At 34.8% G+C, this 24,589-nt stretch overlaps 1 protein-coding gene across 1 annotated transcript in view; it reads right to left on the reverse strand.

The window, feature by feature from the left end:
* Nucleotides 1-3,713: 3,713 nt before the first annotated feature.
* The window catches only part of LOC129226327 (monocarboxylate transporter 13-like), a 33,296-nt gene continuing 12,420 nt past the window's right edge, over nucleotides 3,714-24,589 (reverse strand). The window contains exons 3-7 of the mRNA XM_054860929.1: nucleotides 22,427-22,570; nucleotides 20,610-20,874; nucleotides 18,519-18,792; nucleotides 7,377-7,947; nucleotides 3,714-4,258 (exon numbers count right to left, since the gene is read on the reverse strand). Coding sequence (XP_054716904.1) covers nucleotides 4,095-4,258; nucleotides 7,377-7,947; nucleotides 18,519-18,792; nucleotides 20,610-20,874; nucleotides 22,427-22,570 — 1,418 coding nt within the window. The 3' untranslated portion in view covers nucleotides 3,714-4,094. The remainder of the gene's footprint in view (nucleotides 4,259-7,376; nucleotides 7,948-18,518; nucleotides 18,793-20,609; nucleotides 20,875-22,426; nucleotides 22,571-24,589) is intronic.

Genomic DNA, 24,589 nt, shown 5'->3' on the forward strand with positions numbered 1-24,589 from the left:
AACGTTGGCAGTGTGCATAATCGTTCAAGGTGACTATTTTGTAAATAGATGTGCTTCGGTAATGTGAACTATTCAGGGTAAGGTTTTATACAACTTGTCCTCGAACTTTTAGATCATACTACGTACGTATCAGTTTTCAACTTACTATTTCATAACGTTTTGGAGTGACGCAAGTTTACGCGCATGAAGACATCACAAGAGAATTTACGATAATGGGGTTGTTTTCTTCAGTCAAAAGTAGTACTTTTTGTCACTGAGATTGATAGAATGAGCAAAAAAAAAATCATTGACCCAGAAAATACTTTCATTTTCCCAACAGTTATTTTTTAATTAATTTTTTTTAATGTTGGATTTTTCAAACAAGGCGTGGTCTTGATGACATCACAAATGATGCTCTTTGGCGCATTTTTCTACCACGTTTCCAAGTTATGATTATCAAGAAGCGAATTAAAATTGCGCTCTACGCTTGCTGTCAACCATATCGTTGCCAATACACGTGAGTAAAGATGCGAATTAAATATTTTGTGCTGTGAATGGCAACACTGAATGGCATTTCATCATTTTTGATGTCATCGGACAGAAACGTAAACAATGAAAGCGCACCGATTTAAGTAATTAAAAAAAAAAAAAAAAAAACTCAAACAAATTATTTAAAAAATGATCAGATCCTTTGTTTTTAAGCACGCTCTTTCAGAAAAAAATACTTTTAAAATTTTGGAAACGACCCCAATTACTGAGTAGGCGTTCAAAATGGATATTTCGGTCATCTATATGTTCTAAGGTACATACGCATGTACAGATGTGCCGAAAAAACTTGTTTAGTATAAATTAGATGATCGTAAAATAGAAATTTAGGTCGAAATCTGATTTTTTTTTTTTGGTGATTGCAATTCCTTATTCGTAAAAAGGAAGTAAAGTGAAATGAGTCAATGATCCTTTAAACCCCTGACAATCTTATCAATTTATTTCTGTTTGATTTTATTTATTTATTTATTTATTTTTTTTTGCCATCGGCCAACGGCATCGGCCATCGGCCATCGGCAATCGGCCATTTGGAGGAAAACAATCGGCCATCGGCCATCGGCCATCTTTGAACAATCGGCCAACAATCGGCATCGGCCCATCGGCCAAAAAATGCCATCGGTCGATCCCTACTACTTTTACTACTGTGCTTAGCACGACCGTATGAAAAAACTGAAACTCCAGTTTAAGTTATGGTTCAGCTTTAGAAATCATAACGCAGTTTGTTTTGGGGTTTCTGTTGGCAAGAAAAAGAGAAACTAATTTAGTATTGATTTCGACTTAGACTTTATTGGAAAAAATCAAAACTCAATAGCTTTCATTTTTAGACAGTCAAGTTACATTGTAAGGAAGGGAAATCATACTTATTTTTCTTTCAAACAATATCAATCATGTTTGAAATTCAATAATTACAATAATTATTTTAAGTTTTAAAGGTAATCTAAAATAGAAAATGTAATTGTTATGATAAAACACACATTAACCTTACCCAATATTATTGTTTGAACGACGACTTGACTTATTTCTGGTGTTTAACCAAGAAAGCTCTCAGTTATAAAACAAAACGTTTTTTCCCCTAAGTAAACTTACCTTTATGTGTATTTCTGTCAAGCAGAAAAAGAAGATGTGTGGATTGCATATATTTTTTAAAGCTTAACCCTTTATATCTTACAAGAAATAGAGAGCTATTTAGAAACCCTATTTTCATTCATAAAAAAATCAAATTTTCCATTTTTTCCAATTAGAAAAAACCCGGTAAAAAAACGGTTTTTTTTTCCAACACTTCAAAATTTCCGGAAATTTTACATCTCTAGGGTGGAGTAAAAAAAAAAAAAAACACTGAATTGAGAAATATGTAACGCCTATATGAAAAAGTTGCCTCTTACCAAGCCAATTTCTCGTACCAAATTTCAGCTAAATCAAATTACATCTTTAATTGCCTGTTTGACGTTCAATTTTAAATATTTAGCCTGATTTTACACTAAACTGGCAAAAACGGAATGATAAAACAAAATTACTTCACATTTTAAACCACGAAGAGCGGAAATTAAACTCGAGAGAAATAAATACTTAATGCGTAGTTAGTTGGATTACTAACACAATTGCGAAATGGCCTTCAGATGTGCATTAAGCCTGCACGTCGCACATACTCTGCCAGTTCCGACTTGTCCTTTCTTTTCGCTCACTGCTATCATATCGACTGCGTTCTTTGATCTAGTTGGTTGTCTTTCTTTTTTAAAGTATTCTATTTAGTTCGAATTAATTCAATTAGACCGAATGGATGGTCCAATTTTCTTGAATTTGATATGATTTTAAAGGTTTATTTTAAAAATACCACAAACAAAGTTTTTTGTCAAGGCGCCCAAGGTCTAATAACCTCAATCCACAAGAAAAAAAGTTATAAGCGTTTTTCGGTTAGCGGAACTCATAATTTTTACTTTCTGCTATATCTAATATATAGAAGAAAGTATTGGATTCGTGCAAATTTTCGAATTTCTAATTTTGACGGATTCGAACGTTTTGAGGTGTGCTGAGTCCATTTCGACCATTTTTGGAAAATGTCTGTCTGTCTGTGTGTATGTGTGTGTGTCACTATTTTTAGAAAATGTCTGTCTGTCTGTGTGTATGTGTGTGTCACTATTTTTGGAAAATGTCTGTCTGTCTGTGTGTATGTGTGTGTGTGAGTATGTGTGTGTGTCACGTCTGTGTGTGACCAGTCGTTTTGTGGCCGCTCTACAGCAAAAACTACCGCATGAAATCGAACGACTCTTGGTACACATATGTGCCCCTATGTGAACTTGTGCCCATTGGTTTTTGGCGCGAATTCCTCCAAGGGGAGTGGAGCAATGGGACGTTTTTTGAGTTACACGTGCTTGCTATTCCTCAGGACGTAAGTGGCGGAATCAAACAAAATTTGGTCCATATGTTGCCATTAATAGGAACAGGTGCTGATTCAATTTTGGTGTCAATAACTCCAACGGGGGTTGAGCTATAGAACGTTTTTTGTCGTCAATTGTGACTGCTGTATCTCAAGAAATAATGAACGGAATGAAAGAAAAATTTATCGGCAAGTAGCCCTTAGTGGGTATAAGAGCTGATTTTATTTTGGTGTCAACAGTTAAAAAGGGGGTAGCGCAATCGCCCGTTCTTTTTTTCCATTGTGAGTGCCCTATCTCAAGAAGTAATGCTAAGTTCTGGTTGAATTTGGAATATATGTAAATCCATATTTAAACAGGCTTTGGTTCAATTTTGACGCCAATCGCCCCAAGAGGTGTTGATTTTTTTTTTTTTTTTTTGTGAATAAAAATAGCTTTATTAATGCAACAATAAGAAAGATAAATCGTAATAGATTGTCGTCTGCGTATTTCTCGTGATTTTAATTGTATGGAAATGATCGGAAATATTACCTCTATGATTTAAAATTTTTAACTGTAGCCATCTTATGTTTGTTAACAAATAAAATATTTATTATTAGTTCAAGCAAGGCTTTTAAAATAACTTTCAATTTTCGCTCTTTGCTTTGCTTTCGCAATAATTCAGACATTGGGATGGTCGTCAAATTTTTGCATGTGTAATTTTGTTTTTTTTGGGAATATTGCTTCCTCGTCAAGCATGGGGAGGGATCAGAAAAAAAAAAAAAGACATATAGAAAAAGGTTTCGTGATGGCTACAACATACTAGTTAAAAATTGGATTTAAAATGTAGTTTAATACTTCTTAAATGGAAGAATAAAAATTGCAACACTAAAACAGTTCGTCATAACAAATGCACCAAACAAAATTTCATTCATTATACACAAGTCTTTGGTTCATTATTTACTCACAAGAAAACCAAAAATAAGTCAGAAAAAGTTTCGAAAATACTTTTTCGTGGCAATACTTAGCACGAGAACTTATTTATTTATTTTAAGTTTCTTGCTTATTTGATTTTTTTAACATACAAATAGATTGCATTAAAAATAATCCAAATACGTTTGCAGAGCTGTTCCTTTTTTAAAAATCTTTTTTCACTTCAGAATAAAACTTGGTGTGAAAAAACGCTGTAAGTCTTGTTCTTAGAAGCTTTTTTGAGATTCAAGGGTTGATCGTTACAGAAGCACTTCTGTGAGTTTTGTCCAACCGAGCTCTTAGTCTTACTAAAAGAGGTTCTGTTAACCAGAGGCAGCCAACTACCACAGATAACCAACCAGTTATGTAGAACATGCCGTTATAGGATCCGATTTCGTCCCGGAAGTAACCTGAAATTCAATATTAATTGTATCAAGAACATAAAAATTGCCTAATTATCTGTAAAAGAAAATAACATATATACATATTTTTTTTTTTTTTTTTTTGAGCAATCACGATTGCTTATTGCTTTCATTTGACTGTTTTTGGCGTCCTATCATTTTATTTTCCCACCGCAACCCTCCGCACCATCACCGTCGACCGGCTTCTCACGATGCTGCTCCTATAGCGAAAGCCGTCTCCAGGTTGCATCCATGTGTCCGCAACACACGCGCATACATACACAACTATACACAAACACACACACACACATACACATTCACACATACACCTACACATACACACACAAACATATACACACACCAACACATATAAACTCTCCAAACTAAAAGAAAACAAATCCCATAAACGTGTCTAAAACTTTATCTTAATAAATCAGGACTTCAAGTTCAGTCAACAGTGCAGCATTGCAAGTAACAAAGCCAACAGAATACTTGGGTTTATCAATAGATCTATTTCAAACAAATCTAAGAAGGTTCTTCTGCTTTTATATAGGAGTTTAGTAAGACCCCATATGCTGTGCAGTTTTGATCGCCTTATCTGAGGAAAGATGTTTGTGTATTGAAAAGGGTTCAAAGAAGGGTAACTGGACTAGTAAGGAGGCTTTCGGATTTAGGTTATGATACCAATCTTAATAAGCTTAATATGTACAGCCTGGAGCAAAGGAGAGTCAGAGAAGACATGATTCAGTTGTTTAAATTTATCAAAATGAATGATGTAAATGGATTAAATTTTTGCGGGGAAAGCAGGACAAGGGGTCATTGTTTTAAGCTATTTAAATCTCAGGCTAACTTGGAAATCAGGAAAAACTACTACTTTAGCAGGGTCGTGGGCACTTGGAATAGCTTACCGGAAGAGGCGGTAATGAGCAAGGGAATGGATAGCTTTAAGAGGGCCATTGATCTTCATTGGGGACTTATTAATTGACTAGGACCAGCCTAGCTGGGCCAAGAGCCTGTTGCTGATCGTCACATTTGTATTTGTATTTGTATTTGTAAAATGGCTGGCATTCATAAAAAACGACAAACACCATTCGAAATTTGATTTTTTCCCCTCACAGTAGCGGTAAATTTGTTTAAAATGTCTCTAAATTAGTTAATTTATATCATTCTATTGTCAAGTGCTTGATAATATGCGTCAAAGAAAGGAATCGGATCGAAAACAAGGTAAGAATAGGTCAACTGGCAAAGTTAACTAAGCGTGATCGGAGATTCAGTTAAAAAAATTATGAAAAATACACGTTTAAGTGCTGTAAAAGTTTCTGTAGAATTTAATAAAATATTTTACGTTTAATTTTCACCTAAAATTGTTCGCAAAATTATATGATTAGCTGGATTAGATGGGACCTCTTCTCGCAGAAATTTTCTTGTTCGTGCGAAAAACAGTAAACTTACGCTTTCCGTCGTAAAATCAATGATAAATAAGCTGAAAACATTTTGGAATAACGTCTTACTCAGAGATGAAAATAAATTCAACATTTTTGTTTAAATTGTTGTATAATTGTAAATATAAGAAAAGATGAGGAATTTAATCTTAAGAACTTAGTTGGATCAGTCAATCAAGACGGTGAAGGTGTTCTTGTGTGCGGGTGCATATCAGCTTTAGGACTTGGTAGTTTGGCATTTTTTGATGAAGTAATGAATCATGCTGTTCATTTAAACATTTAAAAAAACAATTTAGAACTATTAGCCCAAAATTTGGTTTTTTGAAACAACTTTCTTTTTTTTTAAAATCAAGTTAACGATAAGAAGCACAAAACATTCAACGTTTGCGTTTGGTGCCTCAAAAAGTGTTCTTAAACTTAGAAATATCTCCTCAATCGCCAGATTTAAACTTAATGGAACATATTTGGAGATATCTGGTGGCTAGATTACGAAAATACACCACTGAAAGGAAAAGAGAACTATAAACAGTAAGACTCGAAGTGTAGCTGAACACTTACTCAGAAATTTACAAAAAAAAAAAAAAAAAAAAAAAAAAAGAAAAAAAGAAAAAAAAAGAAACAATGAAATCTATTCCCAGACGTTTAAAAGCTGTTGTTGATACTGCATGATACCCTATTAAACAGTAACTTAGTAAAAAGTAGATTATTTACTAATTTTTTTATATTTTTTCAAAGTGTGCGAAGAATTTGTCAAATAAAGTTTTAGGCACTTTTTAATTATTTATTTCTTAAAAATCAAGTTTTATAATGTTATTAACAATTTTCATGTAGTTTTTTGGAAAATAGATCATAAATCTCATAATTAAATACCCATTCCAAAATATTAATTTTAACGAATGGATAGGGGCGTATTTCATTGAAAATCGCAAGTGTACGGACACTTTTGGGAGACGCTGTAGTTAACTGTTAATACTTTTTGCTTGTTATACGAAGTTTGGTAATGTTGCCTCAAGTGGGACATTTAACCTGATGTAGTGGGGCGAATTGTCTGACTGTCAAGGTAATATGCCCCAAAGTAGCAATTTTGTTTTTTTGCAATAAAAAATTTAACTCGCAGTGTTTAGTCATAATAAATTTTATACATTATCTGGAGCTGTATTAAAAGAGACCGGAGGTATTATTTTTTAGTTTTCGTCATTTTATGTTTTTAAAACAAAATTTCTGCTTAGGTGGGGCGTACGTGTTTCGGGATTATAACGAAGCTCTTTTTCAATGCAAAAGAGATGAGTTTATTGATGAAGAGAGATCCGACAAAACATATCCTTCAGTATATTCAGTAAATTACCGCCCATTAGCCAGGGCTAAAGCAGAAATACTGGCTTACTAGGCTTCCTAGAATTACTACTAGGCTTCCTAGAATTACTTAGGCTTCCTTAAGAGGTTTTCCATCTCCAGCTCAGTCACTTTCCTATGCCGGGCTGATGAGTGCTAATAAGCACGAAACTGCAGTCCTCGGCTGGAAATGACTGAGTTGGCGGGGTATATCCTTCAGTGTTTAGTCGGATGGCTCTTCATCGATAAACTCATCTCTTGGCATTGAAAAGAGGTTCCTTATAATCCCGAAACACGTATCTGCAGTTCCTTGCAAACAACTTGAGCGACCTATAGCTGTAAAATTTTCGTACCAATGAGAGGAGGTATTCCAAACGACATTATTCCTGAGACTACTGAGATGAACCCAATAGCAAGTGACTGCACAGAAACCAGATATTTCGCGACCAAAATCGGAAACATGACCAGATTCGCTCCAGAAGCCGCTCCGTACACAAATATGAGGGCCATCAAGACGTCAAACCGGTAAAACATAGGTAAGAGCAGGAAGCAACCCCCTTGCAGAATATGCAGCAACAGCATAAAACGTGGAATGGACAGGTAATTTTTATCCGTTACCCAACCGAAGCAGAGTCTACCCAGGAGGTCCCCCAAAGACATCAAACTGATGAAATATTTCGCAGATTCCGAGTCCAAGCCTTTGTCCTTTACGTAGTCGATGATGACTGTTATTGTGGGATCGAAGAGCATGGCGAAAGCTGCCAGAGAGAGGCTTATCATGTGGAACATGGGGTCTTTGACGACTTTGATGATTCCTTTCTGGATGGAAGTTTCTTGTTGGTTGTCGGGGGTCACGACGACGATGCTCGATTCTCCAATGGAAATTGTTCGCATGCGAACTTGAGTTTCTAAGTCAGAAGATATCTGCAAAAGTGGAAAAAGATCGTTATTTTTTTTTATCGTTATTAACGAGTATACAAATTTAAAATAGAAATTGCAAAGCCCCCCACTAGGGTGGTTGAAAAATACACGTAAAAAAAGTTTCTCCTAGATCAGTGCTTCTCAACCTTTTTTACTTTACGGCACACTTGATAGTTGGCTCGATTCTTGCGGCACACTGGACCAAATTTCATATATCAATATGGACAATGTTTTCATCATTAACTAATCGACGCAAGGAAGGGGAAAAAAACAGCATTTCCTATGGATATTTAACATTTAATCTTTTAAATGTATTTCAGCTTCTTTAGAAATTGAATTAAAGCTCATCATGAATTTTAGTGATTATTACGACCAGAAAGTCCCAAACTTTCTCTTTACACGACTGAGAAAATTATGCCTGTCAGTGATGAAGCAGTCAGTGATGAAGTGGAAAGTGAAGTTTTTGTTCAGCTCTATGATGAGAAGAGCTACAGGAAGTTTTTAAATCAAGGATCTAGCCACAATATGTTGTTGCTCTTGAAAAGTGTCAATGCTAAGAATTGGTAACAGTAACAGTTCATGAATGATTTGATCAGAAATTTTTAGGTTACTCTTTTCACTTTCAGCCAATATACGTCCAAAGACGCTAAACCCCAGTTTTAAGAAGCGGTCACTCCTGAGATCAATAAATTTTTCTTATGAAGAAAATTACTTGCTGATGCGTCAACGGATCACTAACCCAGTCATATTGTTCTATGCCAGTCAACTTGAAATAGTGCCTAAACTTTGTTCTGAATCCTGGCGAAATGTTCTACCACCATTTGAAGCTTTTCTTTCAAGGTGTATAGACAGTTGGGGCAAATCTAACCAGGCAGCATCGTAATAACATAATTGGAATCTGCGTAGCCTTCATAATGCTGCCAGGCTATTTTTGCCCCAACTATACTTGGTCCGTTTATACATGTCCAGTGGGCCACGATTGAATTCCTCCCTCCACGGCTGAATGTTTGGTTTTGAATCCGTTTAATTGTGCATACATATGAACACGATACTCACCGCGTCCATTAATTCTTCGATTTAGTTCGTTAAGATTCTAAAACATATCAGCAGCTTACGCTTGCTTTCCCAAAAAATATTTGTCCTGAAATAAACTGGTATGTTTCGTTTCGTCGTGAAACATCAAAAATTTGTATCTCGTCCCCCAATTCAAGAATTTTTGGATGAACCTTGCATTTCAAAAAACAGCGAACCACCGTGGGAAGAAGCAGGGAGTAATAATCTGCCCCCACGTCTTCCGAAAGTACAATAAAAGTATGAGAATTTATTGACTTTAATTGTATGAAGTTGACGGTTTTTACTGCCCAAATCGTGGCTAACTTCAGCTCATATGTTGTTTTGTTTGCCAGGAGAGGTTTACGATGGAGGAAACCGATTTAAACACTTGGATTTTGATTTTTCGCATTCAACATGAACCCTTCGATATTTCCCATCTTTGCAACTGCTCCATCACTGTGCAGTTGTAACACTGGATCCCGTTGCTTTTCATTAAATTTAACTTTAACGCAGAATATTTCATCACCTGTCTGCATGATGAGAAAGTTCTTTGCTGAAAATAAAATGATCTTGAATGCCGTGTCCTCATCAGCAGGAATAGTGCACCCCATCAACTTGAAATATAGAAAACATTCAGCTGCTTGTAGTTTATCAACCATTGTTTTTAATGTCCTCCGTCATGTCATTAATTAGTCGCCTGATAACATCATCTGGAATTGGCACTTCAACCACTTCTTTCATTGCATCGGAACCTATCGTTCCGCATATGATTTCTTTACATGTTGCTTTTGGTAAAATAAATGTTCATACCGTTGGTATTAATTGAATGAAACTAGTAATAATTGATGAAACTCGGAACATCATAGTGATTTCTTGCCCAGGAAAAAAAAGGTGTTCTTCCTTATTCTGCAACTCCGAAAATCCCGCGGCACACTAAGGACCTTGTCGCGGCACACTATTGTGCCGAGGCACACCGGTTGAGAAGCACTATCCTAGATAACAAGACACCCCTCAATATTTTTACACCTGTGGATAGTAATATGCTGGAAGAATTTTAGCTTCGTATTTACACTGAGTGCTCAACCCCCTCCCCCAAACATCGAAAGTATGGCGAAGGGGGTTAGAAAATACATTGAACTGAAAAAACAATGCTACATACTATAATATACACGAGTAATATGCATATACATTGCAATAAAATAATTATTTACAAAAAAAAAAAAAAAAACAGTTGGGAAAATTTAATGTTTTTAAATGTGTGACATTTTCTATGCTACGGCTTATGTTAAATTGAGTTGTCATTGAGCACCCTCTTAAAATTTGAGTAAGAAGCTAAAACTTTTACAGCATAATACTATTAGTAAGTGCAAAAATAACTAGGGGATGTCCTGGACTCTAGCTGAAAAAAAGTTTTTAAGAACCACACTACCCCCCACCCTGATTTGCCGACTTCATATTAAAATGAACTTTACAGATCAGAACACATATAAAAATTAAATACATTTAATTGTTTTCTAGATGATATGGGAAACATGGCAAAGGATAGAAAATCACAAATAGTAAAATTTGCTAGTCTCAAAAGCAGAATCAAGAGGAAAAATTGAAAATCTTTTTAAGAGCCAAATACTAAAATCCTGACAAATATTTTATTTGTTTACAAGTAGAAACTGGCAATTTAGACGAAATTTTTAAATCACTGAGCTTTCTCAACTACAATAATGACAGCATTGCCAATCGCGTGAATAAAAGCTTAGAATTATACTTAAAATTTAGTAAGAATGGTTATATAATTACAGTCCTATGTAACTTGGAAGTACCAAACAAATTCCACCATATGCAGAAAAATTCGCTCTTTCGTTTAGTACCAGTATTTATTTGAAACGTGCGAGCATGTTTCAACTTCTAAGTTAGCGAAAAAAGCTTTTTTTTTTTTCGAGATTTTTAATTAATATCTTTGGTAATTAAAGTCATACAAAGACAAGACCTAGCTAAGAACACTATAGCTCAAATCTCTTTTCGTTTCAACTGCTAAATTAGCGAAAAAAGCTATCTTTTTTTCGAAATTTTTAATTAATATCTTCGGCAGTTAAAATCATACAAAAACAAGACCTAGCTAAGAACACTCTAGCTCAAATCTCTTTTCGAAAAACAAAAAAGTAGATAATTATCAAAATCTGTTCATATGTTAAGGAGCTACAGAACCACAGACAGATAGACGGACACGTCAAACTCATAACCCTCTTCCAAGTAGTGTCGAGGATCAAAAAGAGTAATGAACAAACCAAATTCATGTTTTTTTTTTTTTTTTTCAATGTCTTTTGAACTTCCAAAAAACAAAAAGAACTCTAAAGATTATTCCGTGTCATGTTGATTTCTAAAAATTTAGAGCTAGCTCAAAAGGGACAATCTAATGAAGATAACAAAGGTATAAGAAGGATCATCAAAAAACAGTAATAATTAAGGTGATACAAATAAACCATTCAGCAAAGTATAGTACGTTAACATGCCAAGAAAAAATTTAAAATTTCATCCATAAAGAGTTTGGAGTCTCATATTTCTCTTTTGAGTATAAAACGGACTACATTTTTGTGAAAAATGTGTGTTTTCTCTTTAAAAAAATCTTCAATAAAGTCCTTTAAGCGAACGATTTGCTCGATGAGATTCGGGATAATTTTTGTTGAGAGACACGGCCCTCTTTGTACAACAATAAGAAACCCGCTAACAAAACCTTTTGAAACTGGAATGAAAATATGAATATTTTCACTGCAATAATTTTATTTTAAGTGTCAATGACTTTCTGGACATCATTTATTTAAATACTAGCAAAAATACCCGGCGTTGCCTGGGTCAGTAATAATTGTGAGAAACAATTGCTACTTTCTTTTGTTTTCTGTTTTAACTGAAAGAACTCAAAACACACCGCTTTGACGTCATTAAAAATTGAGCTTCATCCTTATCCATAAAAGTAAAACAGCAATAAATATAAAGAACGAAAGAGTATTCATTTAGAAACGAAAGCGCAAAGTGAAGCATATAAAAATTTGAAGAATTTCCAAAATATATCTAACAAAAACAAAGATAACTAAAAAAAATGTGCGCTTTATTTACTTAAATAGTACAAACACACAAAAAAAAAAGTAAAAATGCTCTCTACTATGTTTACCTAAGTGTGCAAAAAGTAAGTTTCCAAATGTTTAAATGACTTTAGACTCATGTTTGCTCCGGAGAAGCCTTGATTCAAAATTTACATTATGATTACTTTTAATGTTGCTGTTGTTAGGCAACGAATATTCGAAACAATGGGTTTAATCTTTAATCATTTGATGTGGAAATTACATGACATTTACTGTTTTCGATCACGACGTTCTTAAACTGAGTTTTTTAGCAATAAATTGTAGCCTAAGTTGTTCCCCGATTATGTAGCTATCTATGGTGAAAAAATGGTTAAAATCCCTCTAGTTGTTTTGAAGTTCACCCCGGACATCCGGACAGAGATTACCCCTTTATGTATAAAGATGTAATGCGTTTCTTCTTTTTTTCCGACAACGAATCTACAAGGGTAAAAAAAATTAACGAAACGAAATTAAAAACCCTTTTAACTCTAGTAGAGTACACATTTCTTAATAAAAAGTAATTACGTAATGTCTCCATCGTGTAGAGGTCAGTTAACTGTTGCAAGAAGCAGCTAATTGCCAAACACGTAAAAAAAAATGAGTTCTCTACAAAAAAGAAAAAAAAAAAAGAAAAGAAAAGAAACCGTCTCTTTGCAGAGTAAGCTCTTTTTTCAAAATAGAACTTGGCGAAACAGATACACGGAGAAACAAAGATATCACTGTTGACAATATTCCAACTTTTTAACCGATGTTTCTTTGAAAGACGTTTAAAACGTGTTATGTTCACCGAAGCTGGAAGTAAAGAAATGAACAAGACATCGCGAGTTTCACACGTCGCATTTATTATTATCAAACCCTACCACTCCAGGATATTTTTAACTGCGTAATTAAGATGCATTTGACTGAAGTGATTTCATGCTCCTAAGATCTGAAGCGAAATCTAATCGGGAAGCATTCATCAGAAAATACTGTTAAAGTGAAAAAGACAAAAGATTTACAGTCGACTCCCGCTACAACGCGATTCAACTTACGCGAAATGGCTATAACGCGAATTTTCCACGAGTAACGAATTTTAGAACTGACGCGAGCGAATTCCTCGTCCACAACACGAATTTTTTTAGAAGGAAGTATCGGCTTCGTTATTGACAACTAAATATATATTTTGTGAATGTTATTACATCCCATTGGCATCCCACTGACCATCGAAAGTTCCCACATCAAACTAGTCTAAGCATCAAGTTGTTAGTACATAAAAAAAACCGCTCAGCATTTTTCTTTTTTTTCGTTCTAAACATTAAAGTTGATGAAATATAATGGCACCTTAGTGAGCTGTTTCATATAAAGTTTATGAAGATGGAGGGAAAAATAAAGTTTCTGACAATAAAAAGAAGATTAAGATTCTCGATATGCTTGGACAACTACCAAACGTTGACGGTAGCAACGCAATAAGTATGAGTGAATCTTCCATACGTACAGTTAAAAGTCAAAACAAAATGATATCCGTATAAGTTCAGAACTTAGTTTCAATGTTAAAGCTTGCAGAGTTTGAGTAAAGTATATGAAAATGGAAGCTGCTCTCTTGCATTGTGGATTAAAGAGATTGGGAAGAGGGGCTTGTTGCCATAAATGGAAACGTTATAAAAGAAAAGGTGAAGCAATCGTATTTTAAAATGTATTTAATAAAAAATAACGATCTGATCATGCAGCATAAATCTTCATCACCTTCATTTTTTAACTCATAATTATTACTACTGTATCTACTGTATAGTACTATTATAGTGCAGCATTCTATTATCACTACACACTGTATGTACCGTGTTGTTTTATTTTATCAATCATTCTTTTTGTGCATTTTAACTATTTTATGTTGAATAAGACAGCTTTTTTATTTTTTAAATACAGTAAAAGTTAAGTTCTTTATGTCAGAAACTGTAATGTATAGTTGAGGAATGCTTTAAAGCAATTTGACGGGTGCTTGCAAATGTCTAAAAAATTTGGTATGTTTCTAAAAAATGTAAGTCGAAAAACGAAATTTCGACTTACGCGAGGAGTCTTGGGACGCATCCCTCGCGTAAGTCGGAACTCGACTGTATATTTCATTTTAAAGATGGTGAAAAGGTTCAGTCACGACGTTCGGTTCCTTCAACCAGTAATTGAGTATGGTCGTAAACTTTAATGTTTCAAGGATTTGAGTAGGGGCCGTCAACAAATGACGTCTCATTTTGATGGGAGTTTCGTGAAATGGAGACAGTTTGTGCGAAGGGGGGTAACAGGAATTGTGACGTCACACATTCTGGTTGAAATAAAAGTTTTTTTAAAACGATGTGCTTGCGTAGTACAATAGAACTTCATATACCTGCAGGTATATGAAGAAACAAAGATTAGTCAGACCTTTGTCACCCCTTGTGACGTGACATGTCACAGGGGGAAGGAGCAGGGGTGCCCATCCCCCCAAGCTCAGTGACGCAAATCACCCCTCCCCCCCTATTTTTTCAACCCTTATGCCCTTTTATATTTTTTATTTTCAGGCCTCATTCTTATTTTATTTATTAAAAAAAATATTTTTAATTTATTTATTTACTAGCTGCATTACCCGGCTTTGCACGGTCTACCTCGAAAATAAAAGTTTTGTCAAGTGACGTATTTTCAACAATCAGGCTTCAATTAGAGAAAAAAATACTACAAAATTTCCCGTCAAAATAATCATTCTGAAAGAAAAAAAACGGCAAATCAAAAGTTTCCGAAAAAATTTTACGCAACCCTCCATAAATACAACTAAAATCCTAAAAAAAAAAAGAAATCAGATAAATCGCCAAATGATAATCAAAAAGGAAAATTTTTAACTCAAAACAAAAACAAAATTTTATTTAGTCACAACCGAGAAAAAAAAAGTGACAACCTTTTGAACGCAAATTTAAAATGAGATCGCGAAAACGATAATTTTCCGATTTAAAATTTCTGTTCCATTAGGCTTATTCCCGGTGATTTTACAGCCTGTTTTATTTGGAAATTCGAAGGAAATGAATGAACTTCACAGGTGTTTTTCGCACGCTTTCGAATGGCGCCAAAATCGAACTGATCGGATAATTATTTCGGGTAGAAAGAGCCTTTTTCGGGCCCTAAAATTAAAAGTCGAATGCTTCGCTTCTTTTTTGACTTTCGACCCCCCCCCCCTCCCCTACGTTCCTTCTCGGCATAGGCGGATTTAGGACTGAGTTCCTGGGGGGGCAGGATTTTTTTTTTTTTTTTTTTGAGCGACATTTTTAATTGCCCTCCCCCTCCCATGTTGTCTGTTTTCTGTGATGCGTAAGGCCATTCTTTACTTTTTTATGTCATTTTCATTACTGTGTGTAATCATGCTGTCCTTTTTAAATTGACCTTAAAAGAGAGGGGGCTGGTATTAAGAGAGTAACGCAGTGCTCCCTTTTAAGTGAGATATAGAATATCTCCAGTTTTAGGGGGCCCGGGGGTTACTCCCCCGGAGGAAATTATCTAAAATGGATATAAAATTCTAAATTTTGAAGTCTTATAAGGGTTAATTGGAAATAATAGGCAAATAATTTTTTTTAAGTTTTACGCTTTAAAAGTGCTTTGTGATGCGAGTTAATACTTTAAAAGAAATGGTGCACAGATTTAGAGAATAGGTATCAAGAGAGTAACATGGCTACCCATTTGAACAATTCTTAATTTGCAGTGGCTCCCAAAAGTGTTCGACTTTCAATGAAATAGGCCCCTATGCATTGGTTAGAATTAATATTTTGGAATAGGTATTTAATTACAAGATCTATGATCTATTTTTAACAAAACTACACGAAACATAAAAAAAAAAAAAACATTAAACCTTAATTTTTTAAAAATCAAAAACCAAAAAGTGCCGGAAATTTTATTTCACAAAAGTCTTCGTACACTTTGAAAAAATGTCAAAAAAATAGTAAATAATCTTAACTTTTTACAAAATTATTATTTAGTAGAGAATCATGGAGTATCAACAACAGTTTTTAAACGTCTGGGAATAGATTTCATTGTTTTTTCTTTCTTTTTTTCTGCAATTTCTGAGTAAGTATTCAGCCGCACTTTGAGTCTTACTGTTTCTAGTTCGCTTTTCGTTTCAATGGTGTATTTTCGTAATCTAGCCACCAGATGTTTCCAAATATGTTCCATTAAGTTTAAATCTGGCGACTGAGGAGATATTTCTAACTTTAAGGACAATTTTTGCGGCTCCAAACGCAAACGTGTACTTCTTATCGTTATTTTGATTTAAAAAAAACATAGTTGTTTCCGTTTACCAAATTTTCGGCTAATAGTTTAAAATTGTTTTTTAAAATATTTAAATGAACGGCATGATTCATTATTTCATCAAAAAACTCAAAATTTCCAAGTCCTGCTACAGTTATGCACCCTCACCCAAGAACACCTCACCGTCCTGATTAACTGATCCAGCTAAGTTCCTAAGATTAAATTCCTCATTTTTCCTCCTATTGACAATTTTACAACAATTTAACCCAAATTTATTTTCCTCTATAAGTAAGACGTTGTTCCAAAACGTTTTGAGCTTATTTATCATTTATTTTATGACGGAAAGCGTGAGCTTAGTGTTTTTCGCATGAACAAGAAAATTTCTGCGGGAAGAGGTCCCCTTTAATACAACTTATAAGAGAACTTGGCAAATAGTTTTAGGTGAAAATTAAACGTAAAATGTTTCATTCAGCTATGCAGAAACTTTTTCAGCACTCAAATGCGTATTTTTCATAATTTCTTTAACTGTAAACCTCCGATCACGCTTTGTTAACTTTGCCAGTTGACCTTTTCTTACCTTGTTTTCGATCCGATTCTTGTCTTAAAAGCATTTTATCAAGCACTTCACTATAGAATGGTATAAATTAACTAATTTACAGATATTTTAAACCAATTTATGTCTACTGTGAGAAAAAAAAACAAATTTCGAATCGTGTTTGTTGTTTTCTACGCATACCAGCCATTTAAAAATAATAAGCAGAATATTAATGAATAAATAAACAAAAAAATAAAGCCAAATGACTTTGAAGGGTCAATACAATGCAAAAATAATGAAAAAACGACATATGATAATTTTAATCATGAATTTATTCAAAAATATTTCAGTGTACGATGACTTTTGTGGCGTATTTTTTCTCTGTCTCTTTGTTTTTTGACAAATTTCAAAAATAAAATGTGGCAATGTTTTGAAAAAAAAAAAAACTACTGGGTTTTATTCAGAATGGCATAGGAATGGTGCGAAAAGAAATTGGACTTCATATTCGAATTCAGTTTTGCGTTATTTTGGTTTTACTACAAAATCTCAAGGTGTACGAACACTTTTGGGAGCCACTGTATACACTTGATAAGAAATAAAATTGAAGCACACTTTGCTTAGGAGTTTCAAAGACATGTCTAATTATTTTCAAGGTTTGGTTGGTTAGATTGGGTTTTTGGTTCAAGAGCACTTGTAGGCTAGACTGCGCCAATTCTTTTCAGGGATTTTAGAACCTATTAATAATTTGCACTTTCTAGTCTCTGAAATTGAGTAGTAGATTATACACTTGTACAGTATTGTTCAAACTTTGTAAGAAACGGCTATTTTAAGTTTAAAAGAAAAAATAAACTTTAATTTCCTATTCAAAAAACAAAAAAATAATGATTTTTTTTTGTTATAAGGTTTTGAAAGATAAGTTGTTATTATATAAACTCCTCCCAAAACTAGGGAGCATTGTCCTCTTTGCCCCCCCCCCCTATAAATCCACCCATGCTCTTCTGAACTATTCAAACACGAAAAAATAATTTTTTTTTTAAATTTTCGGAAGATGTGTTGTTATTACATAAAGTCCTCCCAAAACTGGGGGGGCATTGCCCCCCTCTGACCCCCCATAAATCCGCCCATGCTTCTCGGATGCCCAAGGACCTCCCTGCCAAATTTGGTTCAGATGCGACGGAAACTGTGGATTTGAATCGGGAGCATACACACACACACATATAAATATATTCTTTGTTTCATTTATATAGATTTATTGTTATTATTTTTAAATAAAAGTTCTGTGCTACACCAATGACATATACACATAAAATAAACAAACAAATAAAATGAATTTAAAAAAATCAAATTAAAAAAAATCTAAAACAACATTTAAAAATTTTTTAAAAAATTAAAAAATTCCTCCTAAAAATGTTGATGGCGCAACTTGCGCCATAATCCCCCCCCCCCCCCCCCCCCGTGGGAATCCCTGGGATGGAAGAAGGTAAATTGAAGTGTGACATTTTGTGACAAAGAGGTTGCGATCGAATATGTGGAAAAAAGTGTGACGTCATTAATGGACAGTCTCAAAAACGAAAATGAGAAATGATGTTTTATAACGGTTGTAGTAGAAGAAACAAAATCGTGAAAAATGCCTCTACCTTATTTGGCTTCTTTTCATTCAAGTCCAGACTTGACCCAACAAACGCTGGATTATCTCTCCCAATAGAAGCTTTTATTACAAGCTCTCCATTTTCCTTAGAATCCTGTTTTGTGTTTGGTGGTACCTCAGACGATATCTTTCGCCAAGTCATGTTGGTCAGTTCTTCATCTGTTACTTTTCCTTCACTAATTACTGACATTGACTGCACCGTTGAAACAATTTTTTCTCTCTTTTGTAACGGTGGTACTTTTGGTGCTGATTTTTCCAAATCTCTGAAAATATGGGAATATAATATAGTATACAGAAGAAAATATCAGTCATTAAATAGTAGTTAAACAGGTGTTTGGTTTGTACCTAGCAAACAAACGTCTGACAGGGGCTGATTGGATAATTTTTCATTCGCTAATTTTATTAGTCCAGGGATCACATTCCTGCGCCAATTGTGCCGAATAGCGCCAAACACAAAAAATCTGTTGCAAGCAGCTTCAAAAGTGCTATATTGGCGTTTTCTGCGCAAAAACGAAAAATTATATTTAAAAATCATAATAATAATAGAAAAAAAATATTCTATTGCTTTAATCTATTCTATTATTAAAGATAGCAAAACTATGAACTTTAGGTATCAGGAATGACATTTGCGCATTACCGTTACTACATTTTTACGTGTCAAGCACGTTTCTTTTAAGTATTTCAAAATCCGTTTGCATCCGTTTCTATAACACTCAATCATTTTTGTTTTCTGTGTAATTCTATCTCTTACACGTTAATAACTTTGGGTTGATGGTTATTTTCCACTCCCATTATTTCTACGTCCGTTCAAAAATTTCAATTTAATTGCATCCAAAATTCCAGCTCAAAGTTACCCTAAATGACTGCACTGATTTTATAAATGAAAATAATAACGTAGTTTATAATCAGGCTTTAATTGAGAAATCACGAATTGCTTATTATCATCATTTGACTAAAATTGATGTTGGTCTGATTTTTCAGACTACCATAACGACGGTTGCTTATAATATGTATTTAGAGAGCGAAATTTTCGTTGTCGAATATCAAATCTTCAGTGGTTTGATTTTATTCATATTTTATTCAGGGCTTAACTCAAGCAGACATAACAGGAACAAAAAAAAGTTTTTTTTGTGTAAAGTTACTTTTTTTTTTCACGCAAAAACCTACACAAACAGCAAAACTTCATCTAAATACAAAGTTGCAGATTACTAATTCCCGTCATTTAAGATTGATTACAAATGAAAATACATAACGTTATCATCTGTAAATAATTTTCATGATAAGAAGTGTCCTGGTGGATATCGGACATAAAATCCTATTCTTATTACCATACCCTAATCAAATTTTTTTACAAATGGATATGCCTCGTATTACCTATTCTAGAAAATCACCAGTCATAATATGACGGGTGCAAATTTCTTGGCTATTTCCATTCCATTTCATTTGTAGAAATAAAAACCCAACGAGTAGGGTCCTAACGCGATTCGTGATAGCGAAATACATGGATTGAATTCAAAACGTAAAAATACAAATATTTTTGAGTAATCACGATTGCTTATTGTTCTCATTTGATTGCCCTTGACGTTATGCTGATTTTATCCCCCCCCCAGCCGCCCTCTGCAGCACTCCCGCGCACCGTCCTCTGCAGGCGCAGCTCCTCCGGTCCTGGGCAATGTCCTCCTAAACCCGCTTCTCCTGGCCGGAGGCGTCCATGTCCTACAGACGATCATACATACGCACACACACAACTATGTGCATACACAAGTCAACGCACACACAAGCCTACACATGCATGCGCGCCTACACACACACACACACAACTATACACACGTAACCGCCCAGGAGAAGGGGCAAGGTTCGGGAAACAGGAGCCGTTTCTAGAAACAATAACTCCAATGAGTAGGGTCCTGTCGCAACTCGTGATTGCGAAAAACATAATTTGAATTAAAAATATCAGAATTCATATTAATTTATTATTATTATTTATTTATTTATTTATTTATTTTTTTGGCTTTATTTTTTTTGTCACAAGCAAGCTATAAATTTATTTTCCGTGTAAAACATGCATTCCCCTTCTTACCGTCTGATTATCATCTGTCTTCTAATCCACGGAGGCTCCTTCATCATTATCCCAGCAGGCAAAACGTGCAGGATGAAAGCACCTGCAACCAAGAAGGTTCCGGAGAGCCCCAGATGCGCCAACATGTATTCGAGCACCACTGGAAATATAAAGGATCCCACGCAAGCTCCAGACAGAGCCAAGCCATTAGCAGTCGCACGGTACTTCGAGAAGTACTGGTTGACTACGACTTGGAATAGAGTGTTTCCCAAAGCAACGCCGAAACCTGTGAAGATATGAAACTGAGATTGATTTTTTGAATGGCATAAAAAGTTTCACTTTAATTACTTTTTAACTGGCTTAAACATGTTTTTTTTTTTGAGCAATCACGATTGCTTATTGCTTTCATTTGACTGGTTTTGGCGTCCTGTCATTTTATTTCCCCACCGCCACCCTCCGCACCATCACCGTCGACCGGCTCCTAACGATGCTGCACATACAGCGAAAGCCGTCTCCAGGTTGCATCTATGTCCTACACACACGCGCATACATACACAACTACACACACACACGCACACATACACACACATACACTAACACATACGCACACATACACCTACACACACATACACCTACACACACATACACAAACACATACACTCACACACATGCATACATACAGACACCTACACATACGCACACACAAAGCCATACACACACATACACATACCCCCCACACACATTCATACACACAACTACTCACACACTTATGTCAGCACACAGATACAAACACACATGCCTGCACACATACACATACTCCCCACACACAAACACACACGCCTACATACACACGCTCGTGATTGCGAAAAACATAATTTTAATTCAAAATGTCAAAATTCAAATTATTTATTTTTTGTTTCACTCCTTTTGCTTCACGCATCAAAATTTGATTTTCGAGATACGTGCTTTTCCAGCATAATACTTAAATTAAGTTACGTATCGTTCCTAAAAAGACAAATGGACGTATTTCTTTTTTAAACATTTTGCAGAAAAATAATTTAAAGATTTCCAGTTTACTGTACCGCTTGAGAACCGCTACTAGTTTGAGGGACTGTAACCTTTTTACTATTGTTGCAAATTCTGTAAATAGTAATTATTTTTTAGATTAATTTGTCGCAATCTGGCTAAATTAGGCGTTTGTTCCATTATTTTGCATCTAAAATTATCTTAGTAACGTAACCTGTAAATGGCTTCTTGTAATTTACATACAACTCAGTAACATTCGACTGAAGTATACGGTCCCATTTCTAAATGATAAGATTTGTGAATGGAATAAAAAGAAAATACGAGAAGCATTTCGAATTTTGTCGAACTTTCCAAAGCAGTGTAAAAAACCGAGTGGCATTTAAAGGAGAGTCAGTTATGCTTTTATATGTCTGAGATTCGTCTGAGCGTTGCTCTGTTTATTGTGAGGCATTTCGCTGTGTTTTTGCATATTTGGATGTAAATATGTGTGCCATTGTTGAGTATACGGTGTTAATTGATATTTGCTTTATTGCTATAGTGAGTTTAGCAGTTGTTAACGATATTTCTTGTAGATAGTTGTAAATAAATCAGTGTTTTTCTCAAGAACTGTGTCGTCATTCAAAGAAAATGTGAAGTTGCACCGAACGCGTAACACTTTTTATTGTAGAGATACGCCCATTGGTCATATTATAAAATCGACTTTGGACATTTCTGTGGTGGTCATAACTCATTTTTCGATTTTTTTTTTTGAGATACGCCCATTTGTCTTTTTAGCGACGGTATGACTGAAATCTTGTAGAAATCTACATTACCGTGCATTCCTCCCCACAGAACACAGATCCAGATGACATCAGGAGCAAAAGTGCACAGGATAATTCCAGAAGCAGCGAAAATTCCACCAACGATCGTGATCTCACGAACTCCATATTTCTGTCCTATGGCACCTGCAAGAGGACCTGCGGAGAAGTTCAGGAATTAATACTCTACAGTACAGTATCTATCGAATCAACTAATAAACAAAAATCAAATGTAGAGATTATTTTCGTTAAGTAGTTGTTTTATGGAATAGTAAATTTATTCAAAATCAAGACTTCGTTGAAGAACCTTCATTTGAATGACTTGTAAATTTAGCAGTGTAAGGTGTTCATACATTTTCATATTTCGTACACAGAAGTTTATTCGATTATATAAAATCTGTAGGGGAAGGTAGGGTAGTATCGGACACCTAAGCCATTTCAATCATAACACTTTTCGTTTTATTTGTAAAGAATTAGTTTTTACTCCAAATTATGCTGTACTAAGTTACCCAACATAAATTGTAAACTTTGGTTAAAAAAACATGGAGTCGTATATTTTAAACAAATTTTTGTCAAACTCTATTTTTGGCCAATTTTAAATTTTGGAGGGTTGTATCGGACAAAACATTAAAATGTTGAAAGAAAAACAAATAGTTCAGAAATAACATTTTAATGTGCAAAAAAATGAAACGAACAAAGTGGTTGGTTACTTAGAATAGTGTACAAGTCAAAAAATGAAAATAAATAACAATTTTTTATAAAAGTTGAAAAATATAGCCTATGGTTGGTTTAGGCCTAACTGAAGCAAATTCATTTTATACTTCCAACTTTTCAATGGCTTCTCTTATATTTGTTTCTCATCCCATTTATGTCGTGATTTTTCCCATTTCAACCTGTTGGACAGAGAAAAACACCATCAGTATTTTATTTTGGTGCCAGTAACTTTGTCCGATACAACCCGACTGTAAAGCTACAGTTGTTTAACCACCACTAGGTTATTACTTAAGCTAGACACTTTTATAGCTCATAATACTTAGATTGATATACTATCAGTCTAAAGGTATAACAATGAAACAATATAACTTACTCTATGTGTAAATATATGCCCCAGAAGTTGAGTTTGTGCACTGCAATTCTCTCAACAAACAAACAACTAGCTTTGCACACCAGAACGAGCGGTTGATTTTAACCAATACGGCGTCTGTGGCTATCTTCCCCAATGCGGCACACTATGCTGACCCAGTATGTGCTGCCCCTGCCGGCGGAATTAAGAAGCAGCCCTTGTCCGATACTACCCACTGTCAGATACAAGCGACTTTCCCCTACCTTAGAGTCAGAAGGACGTAAGTCGCACTATGATAATTTCACAGGAGAGAAGAAAACTTTCTTCTGGCGCATGCAAAGGATGGGAAGCGCGCTCTTTCAACCCTGGTAAAAAATGAAAATGATTTTTTTTTTTTTTTTAAGAATTACGTTCACATGGAATAGACTTCTACATACGATGCAATCATAAACGAAAAATAGCAGTTTTTGGACTACCGTCAGTCTGACTCTGAGATACAGAAATCAGCACAATAAAAATATGTACACTGAAAATCCAGAAACACTTTTTGAATACGTTTTGAACGCCTTTTGAACACGGACACTTGTCACCTTTTTTAGAATATTTGAAACCCTCTTGGGAGCAGTTTTCAAAACACTTCTGAGAACCCTTTTTTGGTTCATCGCATTTTTCTAAACGCTTGTGGGAACGTATTCCATAACCTTTTTCGAACACTGATGCATGTCAAATTTTTAAACACTTCGTAACACACTTTTTACGGCACGTATATGGAACACTCGTTTGATTATACCTGTAGTTTTCGCAGTGAATTTTACAAAAATCTTGTTAGACGGCTGACAACTACCGCCGGGTAATGGGTTGTCGTCTAACAGAGACGGCTAGCGTCACCAACCGACTTCGATTCATCGCAACAAAATGTGTAGCAATATTATACAGAGAGATTCTACTGAATGGTACTTCAAGAAAGTTGTGAAAATTATATTTCCATCAAAGAAAACTATGATTTTATAACTGTGGCCAAAGGTATTCTCAAATGTGCCCCCAATCTGTTCTCAAATGCGTTCTCAAGCTTAAATTTCACAAATACCCTGGGAATTCGGAATAATATTTGGAAC

The sequence above is a fragment of the Uloborus diversus genome, chromosome 7, assembly GCF_026930045.1.
Source record: "Uloborus diversus isolate 005 chromosome 7, Udiv.v.3.1, whole genome shotgun sequence".
Classification (NCBI taxonomy): domain Eukaryota; kingdom Metazoa; phylum Arthropoda; class Arachnida; order Araneae; family Uloboridae; genus Uloborus; species Uloborus diversus.